Raw genomic sequence first — 18,809 nt, forward strand, 5'->3', positions numbered from 1 at the left:
TCTCCTGGGGCAAGTCCATATAAGGTCAGAGTCCCATCTCCAAGGCCAAACTTCTCTCCCTGATGTCTGCATTGACTGGGCTCCCTCTCTGATGAGCCCCTCTAGAAGCTGTTGTACTGATAAGTATTCTTCAGCCCTGTCCACTCTGATTCACTCCAGAAACTGCCCTCTTATTAGCTAAAAAGACCTACATCAAACAAGGACCCTTTCTGACTCCTCTATAACAAGAACCCCAGAAACCTCCAGAAAGACAGCATGGCCCAGGGGACAGAGTCACAGACAGAGGTTTCCAGTCCTAGCTCCACCACTTGCTAGCAGGAGAAGTTTTGCTATCATAGTTTGGGTTCATCCCAAAGCAGACTCTAAGACAAGGCCGTGGGTGCAGCTTGCCTGTTAGGGAGACGATTCTAGAAACCCCAGGTGAGGAAGTACAGAAAGCGAGGCCAGGAAAGGATAAAGGCCAATAAAGGGGGTTAATGGGCAGGTCACTGCTGTGGGCATCTGAGGCTCAGTCCTGCTGGGGATCTTCCGATGTTCTGGCTGGAACTCACCTCAGAATCCTCCCAGTGAAGAGCAGGCAGTCGAGACACCAACTCCTATCCTCACCACCTGAGGGCAACCTCCTGGGATGATAATTCACCCCCTTTCCTGCCCCTCCTCAAGTGCGCCTGCTTGGGGAGAGCAAGCTTCTGTGGTGCCATGGGCTGGAGAAAGCCCTCACACAAAGAGGTGAGGTGGGGACAGGAGGCCCCAGCTGCAGGCGAACTCAGGTGAGCCCAGGGGATACCGGATGGGGCATCAACAGTGTCCTCTGTACTTACAGAAGCCATGAGTCTCTCTGAGACTTTCGTCATCTGTGGAACAGGCAGGAGACCCATATTGCTTCCTAGAGGGCCCCTCAGCAGCAGAGATGAAGTTTGTGAGCTCTGCAAGCCAGGACACTGCTGGTACCAGCAGAAGGTACTCTGGAAGGGCAGCCCTGCCAGCCGCCATAAACACCCAGAGGCTGCTCATCATGCAAGAGATGCAGAAAAGAGTGTAATACAAGGCTCGCAGCCAGAAAAGCCAGCCTGGACTGACCATCCTCCCAGTGCCTTTGCCAAGCCTTGAAGCTGCTTAAGTGGCTACTGTGTGGAGTGACTACTGGATACCTTACACCATCTCGGGTTCTCATTAGTGACCTGACAAGGAGGGCACGGGCACCACCGGCTGAGGAAACTGAGCTGGGGGGTGAAGCTACTCATCCGCAGACACTCAGCTAGGGAACGCTGGGGTCGGCATTCAATCACCTGCTGATCTGAATCTTTACGCTTCTCTTTCTCTAGAACGTGCCACAAGCCCCATCCAAGATGCCTCCGTCACAAACACCATGGGCCTCTCATGGGCTCTAAATATATACGCAGCAGGCCCCAGAGGTTCCGGGCTGATGGGAAGCAGACTCCACCTGCTGTGCGGGCTCAGATAATGACAGGGACGCTTAGGTAGCACTAACTCTCTCCAAGGCATGGTTAGAAGTGCTTTGATCATCATGGTCTCGTGTAATCCCCCCAGCAATGAGGAAGGCACTGTTACTAGCCCCATATTACAGAACAGGAAACCGAAGCAGAGAAGTTAAGCGACTTGCCCAAGGCCTCACAGAAATCAACGGCAGAGCTAAGGGCAATCTGGTTCTGAAGCCGCGGCTCTAACTTCTTTGCTACTTCCCTTCCAATGGTGCAGACTCATTCTCTTCACTGCCTATTAGAAGGTGACATCCCCAGATGTTGGAAATGAAACTGCAGTTGACCTCTCTCCTTGGACAAGAATTGACAAAGGTAGCATGGAGAAGACAGGATACCACACCAAGACAGGACACCTCTCTTAAAAGAGCAGGCTCCTGGGGAGACAGTGCAAATGCTCCATCCTGAGTGGGGGTCTCTTTACTGAGGGGTTGGTGCGCTCACAGTGGCACCTGGCACTGCAACCCAACACAATTGGGATCGGGTGCTTTTTTTCTTCTTTTGGAGAGTGATGACTTTCCGGTCTAGATGCTCTAATGGGGGTTCCTAGTATAATCTTTCCAAAAGGGAGGATACAGGGCGCCTGGGTGGCTCAGTCGGTTAAGGGACTGCCTTCGGCTCAGGTCATGATCCTGGAGTCCCGGGATCGAGTCCCACATCGGGTTCCCTGCTCGGCAGGGAGTCTGCTTCTCCCTCTGACCCTCTTCCCTCTCGTGCTCTCTATCTCTCATTCTCTCTCTCTCAAATAAATAAATAAAATCTTAAAAAAAAAAAAAACAAAACAAAAGGGAGGATACATTCAAGAGAAAGCCAAAGACAACAAGAGTTTCCCAGAGTATGGAGCCAGGGCGAAGCCAAAGCAGGCTGGTCCATGGGGAGGTTGTGGAAATCAAATGGAAGAACATCTTGGGGCTCACACATGAACAGAGATAACAAGTCAACCCCAGGGGGGATCTGCCCACAGCTGGAGGCAGTCCTTGGCCACAGACTCGGTCTTTCCATTTCTTACATTACATCAGCAGAACCACTGCCAAGTAGAATAGAAATCCCAGCTCTCCATTTTCAAGCCTCCGTCCTGCTTTATAACCAGCTCTACCCCCACCCCCAGTCCCTCAAGTGTAAGTGCTGAATGCAGGCTAGAAACAAAGCCAAGCAAATTAGCAGCGCCACACAGAGTCAGGTTAGAAGGAGAGTAGTTCTGTCAGCTCCGGACCTGCACGCAGGATTGATTCTTTGAGGGGATGTCCTGCCTTACCTGCCAGTAAGAACACATGCTATTCCACTCATCAAGCTCTTACTCTGTGCCTGGCACCATTTTGAGGGCTTTACCTGTATTAACCCACTTACTCCTCACCACCAGCCTGAGGGATGCTTTTATTATCCCCATTGTACAGATGCGAAAACTGAGGTGTGAAGAGCTTTAGCACCTCCCCCTAAGGTCACGAAGCTCCTGAGTGGCAAGGGTGGGATTCGAATCAGGCAATCTGGCTTCAGTGATTCCACTCCAGCTGCCGCTGTAGCACTGGTCATACCCCTCTGCTGTGATCACAGACCATCACCTGCTTTACAGAGAAGGAAACGGAGGCTTGGAGTTACCCAAGGTCACCCGCTGAGTGGCAGAGCCAGGAGCCACACTGACATCAGACTCGAGCTTGAGTCTGTGGCCACCATGAGGACCTGCCTCACTGCAGGGCAGGAAGGGACAGTGCCAGTGGGTGGCCAAGAGGCCAGCGATGCTTGGGAAGAGGGCACGCCAGGGCACACCAGCTGGCTAGCAAGGCAGGCTCGGTAGGGCAAGCCAATGGGCCCCCAACGCCCCAGGCCATTATACCCAGAAGGGGCAGGGCCAACGAGAGCCAGGCGCTGTTGACAGACTGGCAGCCGACAGAGGTCATGTAGTCAACAGCTGCTGTTTATTTTGGGGCCTGGAAGGAGGGAACAGACTGGTTAGGATCCACGTCATTCCAACAATACACTCAGCAGGGCAGGGTGGGGAGGGTGCCCCCCTCCTAGCTAAAGCAACAGCCCAGCCACCTGCTGGGCTTTGCAGAGAGTTGAATGGTCTAGGTGTCAGAAACATCTTACCAGACACTCTAATCTGGCTTCCACCAGCACACACAGTGTTCCCCACCTCCCCAGCCCCATGTGCTGGACTTGTAAATGGCCCAAGAAGATAACCCACACACAGCAAACCCACCCCCTGCAGGGTTGGGTTCCAGGGACAAATGGTTTTTCCTGTCTTGGGAACAAAGAGGGGCCACTCCTGCTGGCCACCCATGGCTTTGGTTCCCTGATTCTGACACTTGTTAACTCCATTCTTGCCGAGTGGAGGACACCTGATGACAAACATCCTGCACGTAAGGTCTTCTCCAGATGGCCGACCTGGGCTGTGGCAAGGTTGGCTGGCAGGATTCCCTGAAAGGCCAGGAAGGAAGAGGTTTCCCGAAGGATTCTGGAGCCCTGCTCTGCCTCTTCCTTAGCCTCTGATCTTTGGCCTCCATTTTCTTATCAATACCGTAAGAAACACAGTAGCGCTTTTCTCCTTGGGTTGTTGTAAGGATTAAAGGAGTAAAGTGCCTACAAGAATGGCCGGCACATGGGGCGCCTGGGGGGCTCAGTCAGTTAGGCGTCGGACTCTTGGCTTCAGCTCAGATCATGACCTCAGGGCTGTGAGATGGAGCCCTGCATCGGGTTCCACACTCAGCAGGGAGTCTGCTGTAGATTCTCCCTCTGCCCTTCTGTCCCCCGCTCACACCCCCCACACAGAATAAAGGAAAAAAATAACATCTTAAAAAAAAAAGTGGCTGGCACATATTGCTGCCAACATCGTCGTCATCATCATTGTCCCCATTTAGCCTGTGAACTCTGCGCACTGGAAGCCAGCTTTCCTGGATAGAACACACAGAGTTTAGGTTTCCAGGCTAGCCCATATACAGATGAACTGGAGACATATGGTTCTTGCAGCTATCAGTCCATCTACTCCACGGACGAGAAAGGTTGTGGCGAACTAGCCTGAGAATTTTAACACCACTTACAATATTATATCGATAGGAATATATATATTTTGAATTTCAAACAAGCAATTCCTATAGTTGTAAGTTAAAAGCTGTGGTTCTTTAAAAAAAAAATAGGAGTGGGGTAGGAGAAAGGGGCTTTAACAGAATGAAGCTTTGTCCATGTATGTGTCCCACTGATCAAAGACCTACTGTGATCCAGACCTTCTGCCAGCACGGGGAGAAGGTGTTAAAGATGCCTTAGCAGGAGCATCCCACCCCCCGCCCCGCAACCCCGGCTCCCAGCTGGAGGAACTGCTTTCAGCACGGTGCCTTGTGCACAGTAGGGACAATCTCAAGGTCAGTGAAATACCCTAACATGTGCACTGCCTTTGGGGTCTTGGAGTTCCTGTCCATGACACTGCTGAGTTTCCCCAGAGAGACCCTCTTAGGGGATCAGGGTCAAACCCCAAATACAGTCCCCTGGAGCAACCTCCCTGCAGTTTTTTGGGCAGTTTCAGTCTTCAGCAAGTCCCGAGCAAGCACTGTGCCCGTTGCCAGGAGGAATACAGACCCACCTGGCCCTCTTGACCTGGACCCCACTGCCCAGGGCTCTCCCCCTCGCCTCTTCCACTTGGTCAAGCCAGTCCGCTCTCTGGAAAGGCCAGGTCGAGTCCCACCTCAGGGCCTTAGCCCTGGCTGTGGCGTCTTCCTCAACAACTTTCCCCTGAATATCTGCATGCCCTCCTTCCTCATCTCCCTCAGACCTGACTCAAAAGTCACTGTCCAGTGGGGACATCCTGGCCGCCCTCGAGGAAATAGCACGGCAACTCCCACCACTGCAGTCTCCTGCCGCCTCACCCTGCTTAACTTTCCGGACAACATTTATCCTCCAGCTAACACACTCTATATTTGACCTAAAAGAGGTTTACTCATTGTTTCCCTTCCCCTATCAGAATGTAAACTCCCAAAGGGCAGGGATTTTTATCTACCCTGCTGTGCTCCCAGTGGTTGGGACATAGTCAACATTGAAATGTTGACTGGATGACTGAGGATCACATCAAGGTCCATCCCTCGAGGAGCTTTTCCATCCACCAGGCACCCCAGACAGGGGCCTGCCACAGGCTGGCCAACCGAGGCCATTCTTGCTAAATGTTACATGAGTAGTAAAAATGATGAACATCATAAAAATTCACACACAGGAAATATTGTAAGAGGACACGTCAGGGAAGCTTCTGGAAGGTGACAGAAACCGAGTAAGACCATGAGGGAAGACCATGCTAATAATGGTTAACAGTAACTGCCATTTACTGAACAGCTGTCTTACGTCAGGCACAGCGCAGAGTAACGATCATATGGGCTAGGTAGTATTGTTATTCCCATTTTACAGATCAGAAAACTGAGGCCCACAGAGGTGCAGAAACTTGACGACGTACGAAAAGCTACTAAGAGGCTTCCGAGCAGGAGCCCATGTAGCCGAGGCCATCGCTGCCCTGCCCCCAGGCTCTTGCTCTCAAATTCCCACTGCTGGCTCCTGAGGCCCTCTCTGGCTGCCAGAGCCGAGGCTAGCCTGAGCAATCCACAGGCTGCAGGTGCCTAGAAGTAAACTCCCCCCTACTCCCAACCACAGCGCCGTGGCCACCAAGCCATCATCCCCAAGGACAGGGTGTAGAGCCCCCATCAGCTGGGGCATCTGAAGGGCCAGGCCTTCCAAAAGTGGCTCTGGATAGGAGTTCAAGGGGAATAAAACACTGAATCCCAAAATAGAAGCCAGACCTTGCCAGGGATTCAATCTCAGCTGCGAGAGGTTTGTTATCTTATCCCAACCACCAGCTCTGACCATATCAAGTGTTGATGGCGGGGCTCGGTGGGGAGGTCAGAGGGGGCAGAGGACCCAAGGGTTTAATCCTGACCCTTTACGTGTCATCTGGGGACCCACGTGGTGTGCTTCCTAGCCCCCCAGCCTCGAAGTCCTCAGGAGATGAAGCCATGTACGAAGCCACAGGTCCCCAGCCTCCCATGCAACACACACTCCACACACTGCCCCTGGGTCCACTCCTTTTCTTCAGACTCAGGGCCAGGCTCTCAGCGTTCCATACCCCGGCAGAGCCATAAATCATGGCCATGACCCCCACGGGTGCCTGCAGCAGAGGGCAAAGCACAGGAACAGAGAGGGCAGAGGAAGTGCAGCTAGTTCTGACGCATACGGATGCTTCCAGCTGGCGGCAGGAGTAAAAAGAGAACTCCCAACTAGCTACCCGGCCACTGGAGGCAATCTGTCAGATCTCCAGGGAGCTCAGGACACCACCCTGCCCCTCGTAGGCTCTGTTTGCTGCAGAGATCTGGGTTCAAACCTCACTGACTGCTGTGTGAGAGAGAGCAAGATGCAGCACCTCTCTGAGCCTTGCTGGCCTTGTCTACAAAACAGGGCCAGGGCTCATGGTGGGTGCAGATTAAAGGGCACAGTGGGCGAGAAGCCCTAGCCCAGGACCTGAACCTAGGAACGGCTCCGCTCACACACACACTCTGACTCAACTTCCCCACTCCCCCTGCCTGGGAGCCGTGACGTCCAGAAACCGTGGGGGAAAGGAGGCTGCCCTTCTCCGGCTGCCAGTGAGTGATGACTGAAGTAAATGATTAATCCCAGCTTGAACCAAAGTTCAGACATTGTTTCATGATAGACCTTAACTCTGACAGAGGACCTGTTTGCCAATCCGCCGGGGCTCAGGACAGCAGAAATTTCTGGGCGGTCACTTCTGGAACCCCTACCCTCCCTGCCAAGTGACCATGTCCCTTCCAGGTGCTGGGCACCATGTTGAGTGCTCACTGAATCGATTCCAGCCCAGGAGAGAGAATTCAGGAAAGAGTTTCACTCTCTCGGAGTCCCGCCGCCAGCACCGTGCCAGGCCGGCGAGGCTGCCTTCTCTGTTGTTACAAAGAGAAATTCTCCCACACAGGCAAGGCCCTTAAAATAGCCCTTTGGGTCTGGGCCATCAGGAAACAGAATAAAAGCTCGGTCGGAATGGGGCCTACCATGAAAGACTTTCCAAAGCAGCCACTTCAAACACCAGGGACAATCCCTTCGAGCTCAGAACCCTTAGGTGGGCAAAAGCACCTAGAAAGGCAGCCTTTCTCAACAAAGATCGCTTTTGCACAGAGGACAACATGTCCGGGCAGCAAAAGCCCCTGCTACCCCTGGGGCAGCCCTGGAGAGGGACCTAGTGTGTAAAGCACGGTGACGGCATGAAGCAGGCCCAGGCCGGGGGCAGGGGGTCCAACACGCCTGGCTTTGTGCACGACGAACAATGCAACCTAAACTTTCTGCACCTCAATTTCCATATGAGCAATATGGGGTTAAAAATGCATGCCTTCAGGGCTGGTGTGGGGACCAGAGATTATAAGTAAAATGCCTAGCAGTGCCTGGCATAAAACAGGAATTCAGTGGGTGCTAGCTGTAGGATGATGATGTCCACGAATGAGAAGCCACGGTCTCCTTTATTACCAAGTGAGAATATTCCCCGCAAAAAAGGAACAGTGAGGGCTCCCTACCAGGGACCACCCGGGATAGGCCAAAGTACAGACCAGCCCACACCCACTCAACCCCGTGCCCCACCCGGTACACCCTGCAAGTTCACTGTACCCCACCCCTCTCTCCCCGGAGTTAAGAGTGATCGATTTCCGCCAGGCTCCAGGGATCCCAGAGAGACTGGAGGGCCCCACATGCCCCACTCATAATTTATGCTGCACTGACACACAGAGGAAGGGACTCTGTCCCCACCCCACCACGTCCCTCCACCCAGGCTTGGGGAGGGTGGCTTCCTCACCAGCCAAAGGGAAATGACAGCAAAGGGCCAGAGAAAGAGCCAAGTGGAGGGGCATAACACCCAGCTGTTTCCCGTTTGCAAACTCAGCGCCTGAGGTCACTTCCTCTCCTCAGGTAAAAGCAGGGGGAGATGTGACTGGAAATAGTCCTGTCTCTTCCCATTCACAAAAAGGACAGGCGTGGAAAGAAGCAAAGTATAGTTCCCAGAGGCGGTTTTCTAGAAGATGTCTTCAATGAGGGCCTACAGTGAACCTAGTCCACCCTGGCTACGAGGCTTCTCAGGGGAGGTAGCATGGGTGGGAAACCTTGTATGAAAATTCCCCAGAGGTCAGGAACAGCTCCCCTTTGCAAAGCATCCCTAGCCCCACTCGAGTAAGAAGCCCGATTGAGGATAACTTGGGACCCTCCCCACAGCTTTTTTTTTTCCCCTGGGCCCAGCCCTTCCCCACGCAGCTGTCACACCCACCCTCCCCTCTGCAAGGCGGGCCAGAAAGGAAGCAATCACCCCATTTCCTAGATGGACAACTGGAGATCTAGAAGGGGGGAGGGGACATGTGGAAGTTCTCACATCTGCAGAGGTCAACCAGCCAGGCCTCAGGTGGGATCTCCTTGGGGCCGGGTCACCCCAGGTATAAGATGGGATTAAGGGGCCATGAGGAGCTGTGGGGACAGGGCAGCTTTTGGAGCCAGTGGGCCCCTCTCCATGTGCAGCTTATTAGCTGCATGGTGTTTGGCAATTTATGTAAGCTCTCTGGGCTTCAGCGTCCTCACCAGTACGACGTGAGTGCCAGCATTTGGGGGGCTGTTTTGAGAGTTTCCATGTAAAACTCTCAGCACGTAGAAAACATTCAGAAATGTTAGCTGTTGTATTTATTATTACATTCCCCCTAAAGAGTCAGGCTTACTGGAATATCTGGCAGTGTGGCGGGGGTTTAAATCAAGAGGTGGTTTGAAGCATCATATTTAAAACTAAAACCGGGGCGCCTGGGTGGCTCAGTCGTTAGGCGTCTGCTTTCGGCTCAGGTCGTGGTCCCAGGGTCCTGGGATCGAGCCCCGCATGGGGCTCCCTGCTCCGCGGGAAGCCTGCTTCTCCCTCTCCCATTCCCCCTGCTTGTGTTCCCTCTCTCGCTGTCTCTCTGTCAAAAAATAAATAAAATCTTAAAAAATAAATAAATAAACATAAAAATAAAACCAGAGAGATGTTGAAGTCAAAGGCAACATTAGTGTGAATGTTTGGGGTGACAACCTAGGCTCCCAGCAAGCTGTTTAGGACTAGCCCCCAGGCCCTACAAGGATGGGGGTTTCCTGGGGCAGCCGGCCGGCTCAATCGGTGGAGTGGGAGACTCTTGATCTTGGGGTTGTGGGTTCGAGCCCCATGTTGGGGGTAAAGTGTAACTGAGAAAAAGAATAAATAAATAAGAAGAAAAGAAAAGAAAAAGCTAAAAGGTATTTAAGAACAAAAAGGTTAGGGGTTTCCCCTCTCGTGCCCCTGGGGTGCGTCTGCGGCAATGCTGGGGAACGCAGACGGCAATCACCCCACACGGCATACCACTGCGGCACCGGCCCACTGGCCAGGGCCCTCCACGGGTGACGCCCCAAGCCGCCTGCAGCTCTCCACACTGCGCTCCATGCTGCTCCCTCGTCTCCTCCTCCTCCTCCACCCTTCCCCCGCAAGACATCTGGGGGGCAATCAACTTTTACGAGGCTGCCTGACCCCTCCACGTAAGAGCTATAAACAGAGAGGTCTGGGCTCCGGCCTGCCCACTAGAGAGTCCCCAGTGCAGAGCTAGAGAAAGGGCTCCAGTTCTTACCTCTGTTGCAGCCACGGCTGCAAGAACAACCCCAGCTCTGGGGCCCACCAGAAGGACCCCACAGGGACAGTCGGCTTCCCCTCCCCACAACAATCCTTGGGAGAAGAGGCTTCTCCCAAAGATTACTGTGTAGTAGTCTACACAATAAACTGAATTACCTCCACTGGTATCTGAGGCTCTTAGAAGCTGGCCCTGACCTTCCTCCTCATCCTTCTCCCCCACATGGCTTTGGCCCACATTTTCCTTGCCTGGTCCACCTCCAGCACCTTGGCTTTTTCCTTTCTTGGAATGCCCTTCCTTCCCCTCTTTTCCCACCTAAATCCTAATTGCTCCTCAAAGCCCCTCGTGAGCCTGCCTTCCCCAGCCGGTCTTCCCTGAAAACCCCAGTTCACAGAGAGCACTCCCTCTCCTGAAAAGCTTTAGGACTTCATTATTATTAAAGCAAATACCTACGCTGTGCTTCACATACACCGGGTACTGTTCTAAGCTCTTCACCTTTATTAACTCATTTAATCATCACCGCAACCCTATGAGCCAGGTCCTGGTTTCCCCCTTTTTTTGAGCTGCGGAGAAAGGGGCCGCTTGCGCTGGGCCCCATGGTAGCCAGGGGTGGAGACAGGCTTCCAGCCCAGGGACAGCAGAGCCCATGTGCTCTCCCGCAACACGGCCTTCCAGACACGCATGTCACCTTCTCGGGAGGAACTACCCTCACTCGGTTATTTTCATCCCCCTCTCTTATGGACCCAGCTCTGACGGGAAAGAGAGCCACAAGCTCACAGACTTCCGTGTCAGAGACCAGGGTAAGAATCCCAGCCTTGCCAATTACTCTGAGAGTCACAAGAACACTCTGAGCCTCAATTTCTACATCTGCAAAGTGGGGATGAAAACACCTCCCTACCTCACACGGTTGCTATGTAGCTCAAATAAAAGGCCGTCGGAAAGACACCTTCCACACTGCCAGGCACATAGTAGGTCCTCACATACTGATTCTTCCCCTTCTCTCCTCACTGTGCATCTTGACACCCTCACCGGACTCTGCTCAGCCCTTGCCAAAGTGGTGCCTCACCTAGCAGTTACTCGGGGCCGCGAAAGGGGCCTTCCTTCGGTCTGCCCTCCGGCCCTCCCGTGCACATGCCCGGGCCCTTGACCTCTCCATTCACCTGCTTTCCTGTGACTGACTCCGCTACAGGCAGCAATAGCCTGGCCCCGGCGATAAGTCACATGCAGCTCTGGGAATCACCTCTTGAAATGCTCATCACCTACTGGATGCTTCCATTATTTTTGGCAATTGCCATGGCAGAGAACACCTCTGGCCCTGGCCCTGGCTCAGAACCTATTTCCAAAGCCAGAGCTCCACCTCATTTCCCACACACACCCCTTGTCCTTCCTGGATCCCTGTCCTAAACCACTATCCCTTTCCTGGATTCTCAGAACTCAGGAGGAGTAAGTGTGACTCCTGTACATATAGCTCTATTATTCGTTTGATTTTGTTTAATTAGGAGGCAAAAGGGAACAGAGGTGCCTCTTTGACTTTATTCTGGCCAAGAACTGGTCTGGTCAGTGACTCAGGCTGAGGAAATTAGAAGGCAATTTCCAGGGGACTGCTGTGCGATCCCAAAGTCCTAACACTCCTCCAATTCGTGGCCTCTGCTGGCCATTAACTCATGCGGGCCCCGGAATATCTCTTTGGAAAATGCAGTGGCTGGCACTTATATTTCTGGAGCTGGACTCAGTCTCCTATGACATCAAATAGGCTTATTTTTCCCTTCCCTTCACCTCCCCTCTGCCTGCCACCACACACGGTGACTGCAATCCTGATTTGTCCCCCCCAAACCCTCACTCAGCTCCCAAAAGGGTCGTGATACATGGCTGGTTGTGCTCCCTGTTCCAACGGCCAGTAGGATGTGGTTGGTTTTCCATGAGCAGGAAGCTTGAATCACCCCTGGATCACTTGCCTCCTTGGAAGGAGAAGAAACTGTTCTTGTGCGTGTGTGTGTGTGTCAGAGGGAGAGACAGAGAGAGACAAAGAGAGAAAGAGAGCAGGCAGGAGCGCTAACCCATGTGCAGCGTTGACCTTGGGGCTAGTGTCCTATTGTGATCTTGCCCTTCCTGAACCACCTCTTTACTCCTCTCCCTCAACTCAAGTCCCTTCCCTTCTCCGGCCCAGCTTACCAGGCAGGCCCCACTAGATCAGCTCCAGGAAGCCCTCCAGGTCTGAACAGCTGTTCCTTGTTTATCTGTTTCTCTTGTGTGTTGGGTGTTTTCCACGGGGCATGTCGCCCAATTTCCCATCCCACTATGAGCAGCTGGTCCTTCCTTTTCGCCTCAGCCTTTCCTTTTCTCTCAGCTTCACCTACCAGATCCTAAGCGAACTCTAGCGTTCTGGTGATCGCCAGATGGAAGGAACAGCAGATGGAAACAAGTGTACACTGAACGTGCTTGATAGGGGCCAGGTACTAAGGAGAACGCTCTACCCGAAATTATCTCAATTTTCCAAAAGTCCTGTGAGGTTACGAGTGAGGAAACTGAGGCCCAAAGTGGCCAGCCCCAGGGTGGCACAGCCAGGAAGAGCCAGAGGCTGGATTCGAACCCTGATCTGCCCCACAACACTAGTTCGGGAATGGAACCGGCCCCGACAAGGCCCCTTCTGCAGCTGCATGTCCTTCCTCCCGTAATGCTGGATCCACACTCTAAGGGCTTAGAGAAAAACTGAAGGGCAGAGAAATGAATGGGTCTGGAGCCAATTCCTAAAAATGTACTCCCAGGACCAAGACCGAATTCTGCGATGATCTAAACACACAGGAGAATGTACTATTTCCACAGTGTTGATCCTTAAATTATCACCTCCCGCAATAGCGGGGACCAGCTATCATCCTGGATCTGCTCCGTTCTCCCTGCCTCACCGTGCTCGCCCTCCACTGCTTCCACAAACTCACCTCCGTAGTATGAGGTGAACGGCCCATACCGTGAGGCGGTCCTCCATGACACCTCACACTGCTCTCGTGAGGACAAGCAAGCCTGAGCCTGGTCTCCCCACCCTGACTCAAGTTGACGAAAGGGCCCCATTTTAGATTCATATCCTCCTTGGGAGGCAAGCTAAACTGAGTTTACGAAGATCTGTCTTGTCCTAACTGGGAGACTCCAGGCAATCTCCAACCTCTCCAAGTTCACCCTTCTGTCTAAAGGACTCAAAGAACCTACCCTGGGTTAGAGTACATTAGGGTACATTCAATGAACTGTCAGAATCACACGAATTCACACATGTTAAGCGTGTGGCACCACCAACTGTAGTAACTACTAACACTGGCTATTATTTACATTCCCTAAAGAGTCCTGTAGAGGGGGAAAAAAAAAAAAAAGAGTCCTGTAGAGGATCAGAACATTCATGACTGATACTTGTCTGAAATAATCAGGAAAGGAAACCACTCTAAAAGCACAATGCCTCCCAAATCAAAACAAACCATCTGTTTGTTCTAGAGAAACAAACTTCTCTCCACCACCAAAGGACTCGACATACGCCTACACACGCATGTGAGTGACACGCATGTGAGTGCAAAGAATTATGGTAAACCTGCACTAGTAGCCTTATGGAAGACTTTGAAACAGAAGTTATCTGCAGGTTGCATCCAGCATATCAGGACCATTTGAGAGACAAGTAGCCTGAGGCCAAAGCCACTTTACCTAAGGTCTCCCCAGCCAGGCACAGCTCGTAAAAGCTAAGAGAGGAACCCAACTCCAGGCCAGGAAGCCTGGCCTAAGCAGCAGGTGCCCACTTTCCCCAAACCCCATCCAAGCAGGGGCTTGGCAGAGAGGAAGGAAGCAAGGGCTGACAGCACCATCCAAATGATAGAAGCCACTTGCCCGTCTTTCATAAACAGACCCTTGGTGTTCAGGCAGCTCCCCTCGTCCTGGAGACAAGCACATCCTTTGCTGGATGTCCTGAGAAAAACTTCTCAGTGTGTTCCCAGTGTTCTGGAGGCAGCAGAGCCCCTCCTGCTTGGGCCCCAGGCCTCCCATCAGCCAGCTCTAGCTAACGTGCACATCCCATAAAACCTCTCTGCTCTGCAATTTGCCAAACCACAGACTAAGAATTCACCGTCAGTGGAGGAGAGGCGGGAAGGGGGCATGCTTCTCCAGCACAGAGGGCTTCCAGAACATCTGTGACTTGGGTGCACCAGAGTACCTTACCCAGAACACTTGACCTTCTGGTGTGTGGTGTCCATTGTGCAAGGGCCAAGAGAGGCGGAGATCCTAAGCTTCAGAGGCACAAGCTCCCCCAACCTGCTCCTCCTGCCCCTCTGAGCCCCGCTGACACTTTCTATTATGGGGCCCCCTCTCCTTATAGTATGTCCCATTGATGCCCCAAATATGTAGGAACCTCTGATGATCACCAGATATCCACCAGATCACCTAGTCAACTCCAACCAGACTTAGGGTACTTGGATGAACAAAACCCACACCATGGGCAAAATGCCAGGCAAACCCAGGTGCTATTAAGAGCTGTGTTGCAAGTGACTTTACCCCTGCTGGTTTTCAGTTTCCCCATCTGTAAAATGAGGGGTTGAGCCTGAGGAGTCCTGCCAGCTCCACAATTCCACAACATGTAACACTTTCTCCTTTAATTGTTTTCCACAACTTTAGTTTAGAGCTCTGTATGGCCCCAGCTGTTCAGTGACATCACTCCCTGCCCCAAACATAATGTCGATTCTTACATGGGAAGCAGAGATGTCCTGGGAAACACTGTCCACAAAAAGGGAGGAAATGATCATTTCAAGGGAATTAGACAGGACTTCTTTTGTGTTTCTCACATAGAACAAGTTATTATCAATCTTAAAACCCAAAATCTTTCTTTCTTTTTTGCCAGACCATTAATAGCTGCTTTTCAAAAGTGCTTTCTTAGTCAGAATCTCACCAACAATAAGCTACCATTTAGTGAGTGCTTGTTATATGCCAGGAACTGTGCTAAGTGCTTTTCATGGATGATCTCATTTAATTCTCCAGACAACCCTATGACATAGGTACTATTATCATCCTCACTTTAAAAATGAGGAACCCTGAATCCCTCAGAGGTTAAATAACCCGCCCAAAGTCACAAAGCTAGTTAGTGGCTGATCCAGGCTTTGAACAAGACCCTCTGCCTCAGAGCCCCACAGCTAACCACCTTTCAGTACTGTCTGTGGTGGGTTCCCAGTTGCTTTAGCAACATTTCTGGCTTGTTGCCAGCATACCCTACCTTGTAATCTCAGGCATCACTGGTCAGAGCTAAGATGTGAAGTTTCACCTAAAATCAAGAGCAGGGAGAAAGCAGCTGCCTGGGTCCCAGAGCAGAGAGTGCCATCTGTTGAACGTAGGGCCAGGCTTAACTGAGAACTAGAAAACAGAACCGCGAAAACTTAGCTTGTGACATTTGAGGAAAACGGTTAGGAAGGCCGACTTGATACTAAGTGCTGGGATGTGCAAAGGCACATCTGTACCTGGAGTAGGGTGACCATACAATGCCCCGAGTCCTCCAAAAGGAGCTTTCTTGAAATGGCAGCTTTCTTGAATTGAAGATGCTTGCTTGCTGAGCCAGATAACACAAAAGGAACAACTCTCCCATGGGCACCCACCTCTCTGTCTGGTCCAGGAACCAGACTCCTTAGCTTACCTCCTCTCCAATCTGAGCCCAGGCCCATTTACTCCACTCCAAAAAAACAAAGCAAACAAAACAAAAAACAAACCCAAAGTTCAGAGCTACTGGTGATAAAGACAGAAAGAGTAGCCTGAGGCTGACATTGGCACAAACCCCAGTCCTCTTCAAACAGGAAAATGAAAGGCATTTCTCAGAGATCAATGTGCAGCCTAGGGCAGCAACCTACAAGCTGTTTTGTTTAAATTAATGCTTTGAGCATTCTAAATACTCCTTTAAGTGCCTAATTTGCAAATAAGATGCAGTCCTTCTGCTTTGGGTGCCCGGCTGGCTCTTCTATCTCAAGTACAGGAGCAAAGCGGTTCAGACAGGCGTCCTCAGCCATTAAGGACACCATGTTTACTTCCTAAGGTGCGAAGGATGGGAAGACAGGACCGGCTGAGATGAAAGGGGGACGAGGTACACAGACCCCGGAGCTCAGCTCAATCAACCTTAGCCCCTTCTCATTAATTGTGGGGAAGGAAGGGGGAGGGGCAGCCGGCCGTTCCTTGGAGACCACAGCAAACATTTGCCTCCTCGTGTCTGGAGACGGAGCATCACTTAAGAGGAAATGAACCCGGTTAAGGGTCACGTCCAGAGAAGGGATAAAAGGAAAAGCCACAATTCTCCTCACACCGACGGACACAATGACTTTAACAAGGAAACCAAAGCTCGGGGCTGAGGGTGGAGGTGGGGCAGGGGGCGCGGCGGCTTCGGCCCGCAGACCCAGGCCTAGGGAGGCAGAGCCCAGGGCAAACGTGGGAGCACAGCGCGAGGCGTCCTTCCCCTGGGCGAGCCTCTGAAAGCATCGCGGTCCGTGTCAGCTTGAGCGACTCAAGCCCCCAGGGAGGGCCAGGGAGATGCTCTTTCCCAACGGAGCTTCTCAGCGAGGGTTTGACGAAAGCTCCCCCCACCATCCATCAAAGCTCGGGCGGACAGATGACTTCACCGTTGTAACAGACAAGGGCAGCCACTTGCCAATTCCAATGCCAAAAAAAGAAAACGGGGGGCGGGGGGAGTGGAGAAAGGACAGAGAAGGCTTCCCTGGAGATCACAGCCCTGCGAAGGAACTCCACAGCCAAGGGCTGCCCTGTGGGCACTCAGCTCCGGGACTTAGCGGGTGGGGCAAGGGGCCCTCCGGGGGGGGGTGTCCTCCGGGGCGGGGTCTCTGGCCAACCCCCCGCAGGGTTCGGTAGGGTCAGTACTCACGTAGTGCTTGGAGGGGTTCCTCCGCTTCTCCACGTCCACCACCGTGGCATCTTGCACGCAGTAGGCCAGCATCTTCCCCCCCCACAAAGCGAGTGGCGCCCTCCAGCGGCGTCACCTTCTCATCCCGGTCGGGCTCCCGCTTCTTGTCCCGCTTCCCGGGTCCCGGGGCCACCCGCCACTCCGGCCCGGCGCGCCGCTGCCCGGGGTCCCGGCGCTCACAGGTACGGCCCCGGGGCGGGGACGGTCCGGGAGGGTACGCGGGCTCCGTGCGCCCCGGGCGGCTCCCAGTGGGCCTGCCGCGCGCCCCTTCCCTCCCGCGCCGCCGCCGCCGCAGCCGCCGCCGCCGCCGCCGCCGCTCTCCGCCTCGCCCGCCCGCTCTCTCCGCCGTCCGCCGCCCCGTGGGTCCGGCGGGAACTGGCGGAGCGGAGGAGGGGCGGGGGTGTGTCCCGCCGGCGAGGGGACGGGGCGGGGGCCCCGGAGCCTGCTGTCAGCGCGCTGGGGAAGGGCTGGCGGCGCCCCTTCACCGCGCTCCGGCTCCGGGGGGCTCGGCGCTGGCGGAGGCTGTGGGCGCAGGAGGCGGAGGCAGGGCCCGGCCGGCAGGGAAGGGAAGGGAGGGGAGGGGAGAGAGGGGAAGAGCGCGGGGAGGGGCTCCAGGCCCGGGGGAGGGGCTCGGGGCGGCGGGGAGGGGGCTGCAGCCCTGCCGGGGAGGCCAGGGTGCGCCGGCGCGCCCCCACCCAGCGCAGAGCACAGCCCGCGGCCTGGCAGGGCGCAGGGCTACTTCGCCCAGCACAGAAACTCGAGGTGGCTTCGGAGGGAGGAGGGGCGGGGGGAAGTGAACCCAGCGCGCCCCCGTCCTGGCTTTCCGTCTTGGAGCGGATTTGTGCCTTTTTGTCCCCACCTTTACGTCCCCCTCCCACTCATATCCCCAGATCCTTGTAATGAAAAGTAGTTTATTACCCCGCTGTTACTGCCCAGGCTCCCCGAGGAGGAGACGGGAATGGGGAAAGGGCCGGCATTAAATCCTTCAAACCAGAGCCTCTTTTGATAAACCACCTGCCCCCCTGCGGGTCACAAAGGGTGAATTCTCCCCGGAAATGTGATCGATCCACTGCCTGCCTGACTCGTCCATCGATCTGGGCCCGTGTAACTAACCTGTGACATCATTTACCAGTGAGGTTACAAGACGCTGCATAACACCACCGCCTTAAGCCTGGGACTCCCCTGACACCCTCCCCTGGTGGGGGAAGAGGGAAGGGACCACCCAATGGTGGGAAAATCCACTAGATTGGCCCCCCCACACTACACCCCTGTTCATCATTGGCCCCAGGCTCTGGATTTCTCACCACTTCTCCCTCTGGTCTGGAAAACTGACTTGTGGCCACTTGTCCAACCAGGGACTTGGAACACAATTACTATCTAATTGAATTTACACCCCCTCCCAGTCTATTTCATCTATTCTTTTTCATTCTAGTTTCAAATATTTAAAGAGGTAGTGTTTTCACAATTAATTCTATTGTTTCACAAACACAATAAAGCTTTGTGACCATGGACCAATGTAAAACATCTGAAATGGGGACAAAGAGTTTTATGACCTTATTGTATTAACAGTTTCTTCCCTGCACTGTCAGAACCCACGTACCAATCTAAGATTATTCACACATCTGCTCGGTACAGAGTACCCCACTATTCATCCTTCTTGATAAAGGATGCTAGAACACCAAGGGATGCCACTATCTAAATATTTGACCTTGAGCAAATCATTTAATTTAATGCCACAGGTATTAGAGTCACCTTAAGGTTCTCATT

At 53.3% G+C, this 18,809-nt stretch overlaps 1 protein-coding gene across 3 annotated transcripts in view; it reads right to left on the reverse strand.

Moving 5' to 3' along the window:
* Positions 1–17,525, reverse strand: part of SH3PXD2A (SH3 and PX domains 2A) — a 236,751-nt gene extending 219,226 nt beyond the window's left edge. Inside the window, exon 1 of one of the 3 annotated variants that reach the window (XM_027596123.2) lies at positions 17,004–17,525. In XM_027596123.2, coding sequence (XP_027451924.1) covers positions 17,004–17,075 — 72 coding nt within the window. In that variant the 5' untranslated portion in view covers positions 17,076–17,525. The remainder of the gene's footprint in view (positions 1–17,003) is intronic. The other 2 variants (XM_027596121.2, XM_027596122.2) reach the window with 2 other exon arrangements.
* Positions 17,526–18,809: the final 1,284 nt, after the last annotated feature.

Source organism: Zalophus californianus, chromosome 15 (assembly GCF_009762305.2).
Source record: "Zalophus californianus isolate mZalCal1 chromosome 15, mZalCal1.pri.v2, whole genome shotgun sequence".
In the NCBI taxonomy this organism is placed as follows: domain Eukaryota; kingdom Metazoa; phylum Chordata; class Mammalia; order Carnivora; family Otariidae; genus Zalophus; species Zalophus californianus.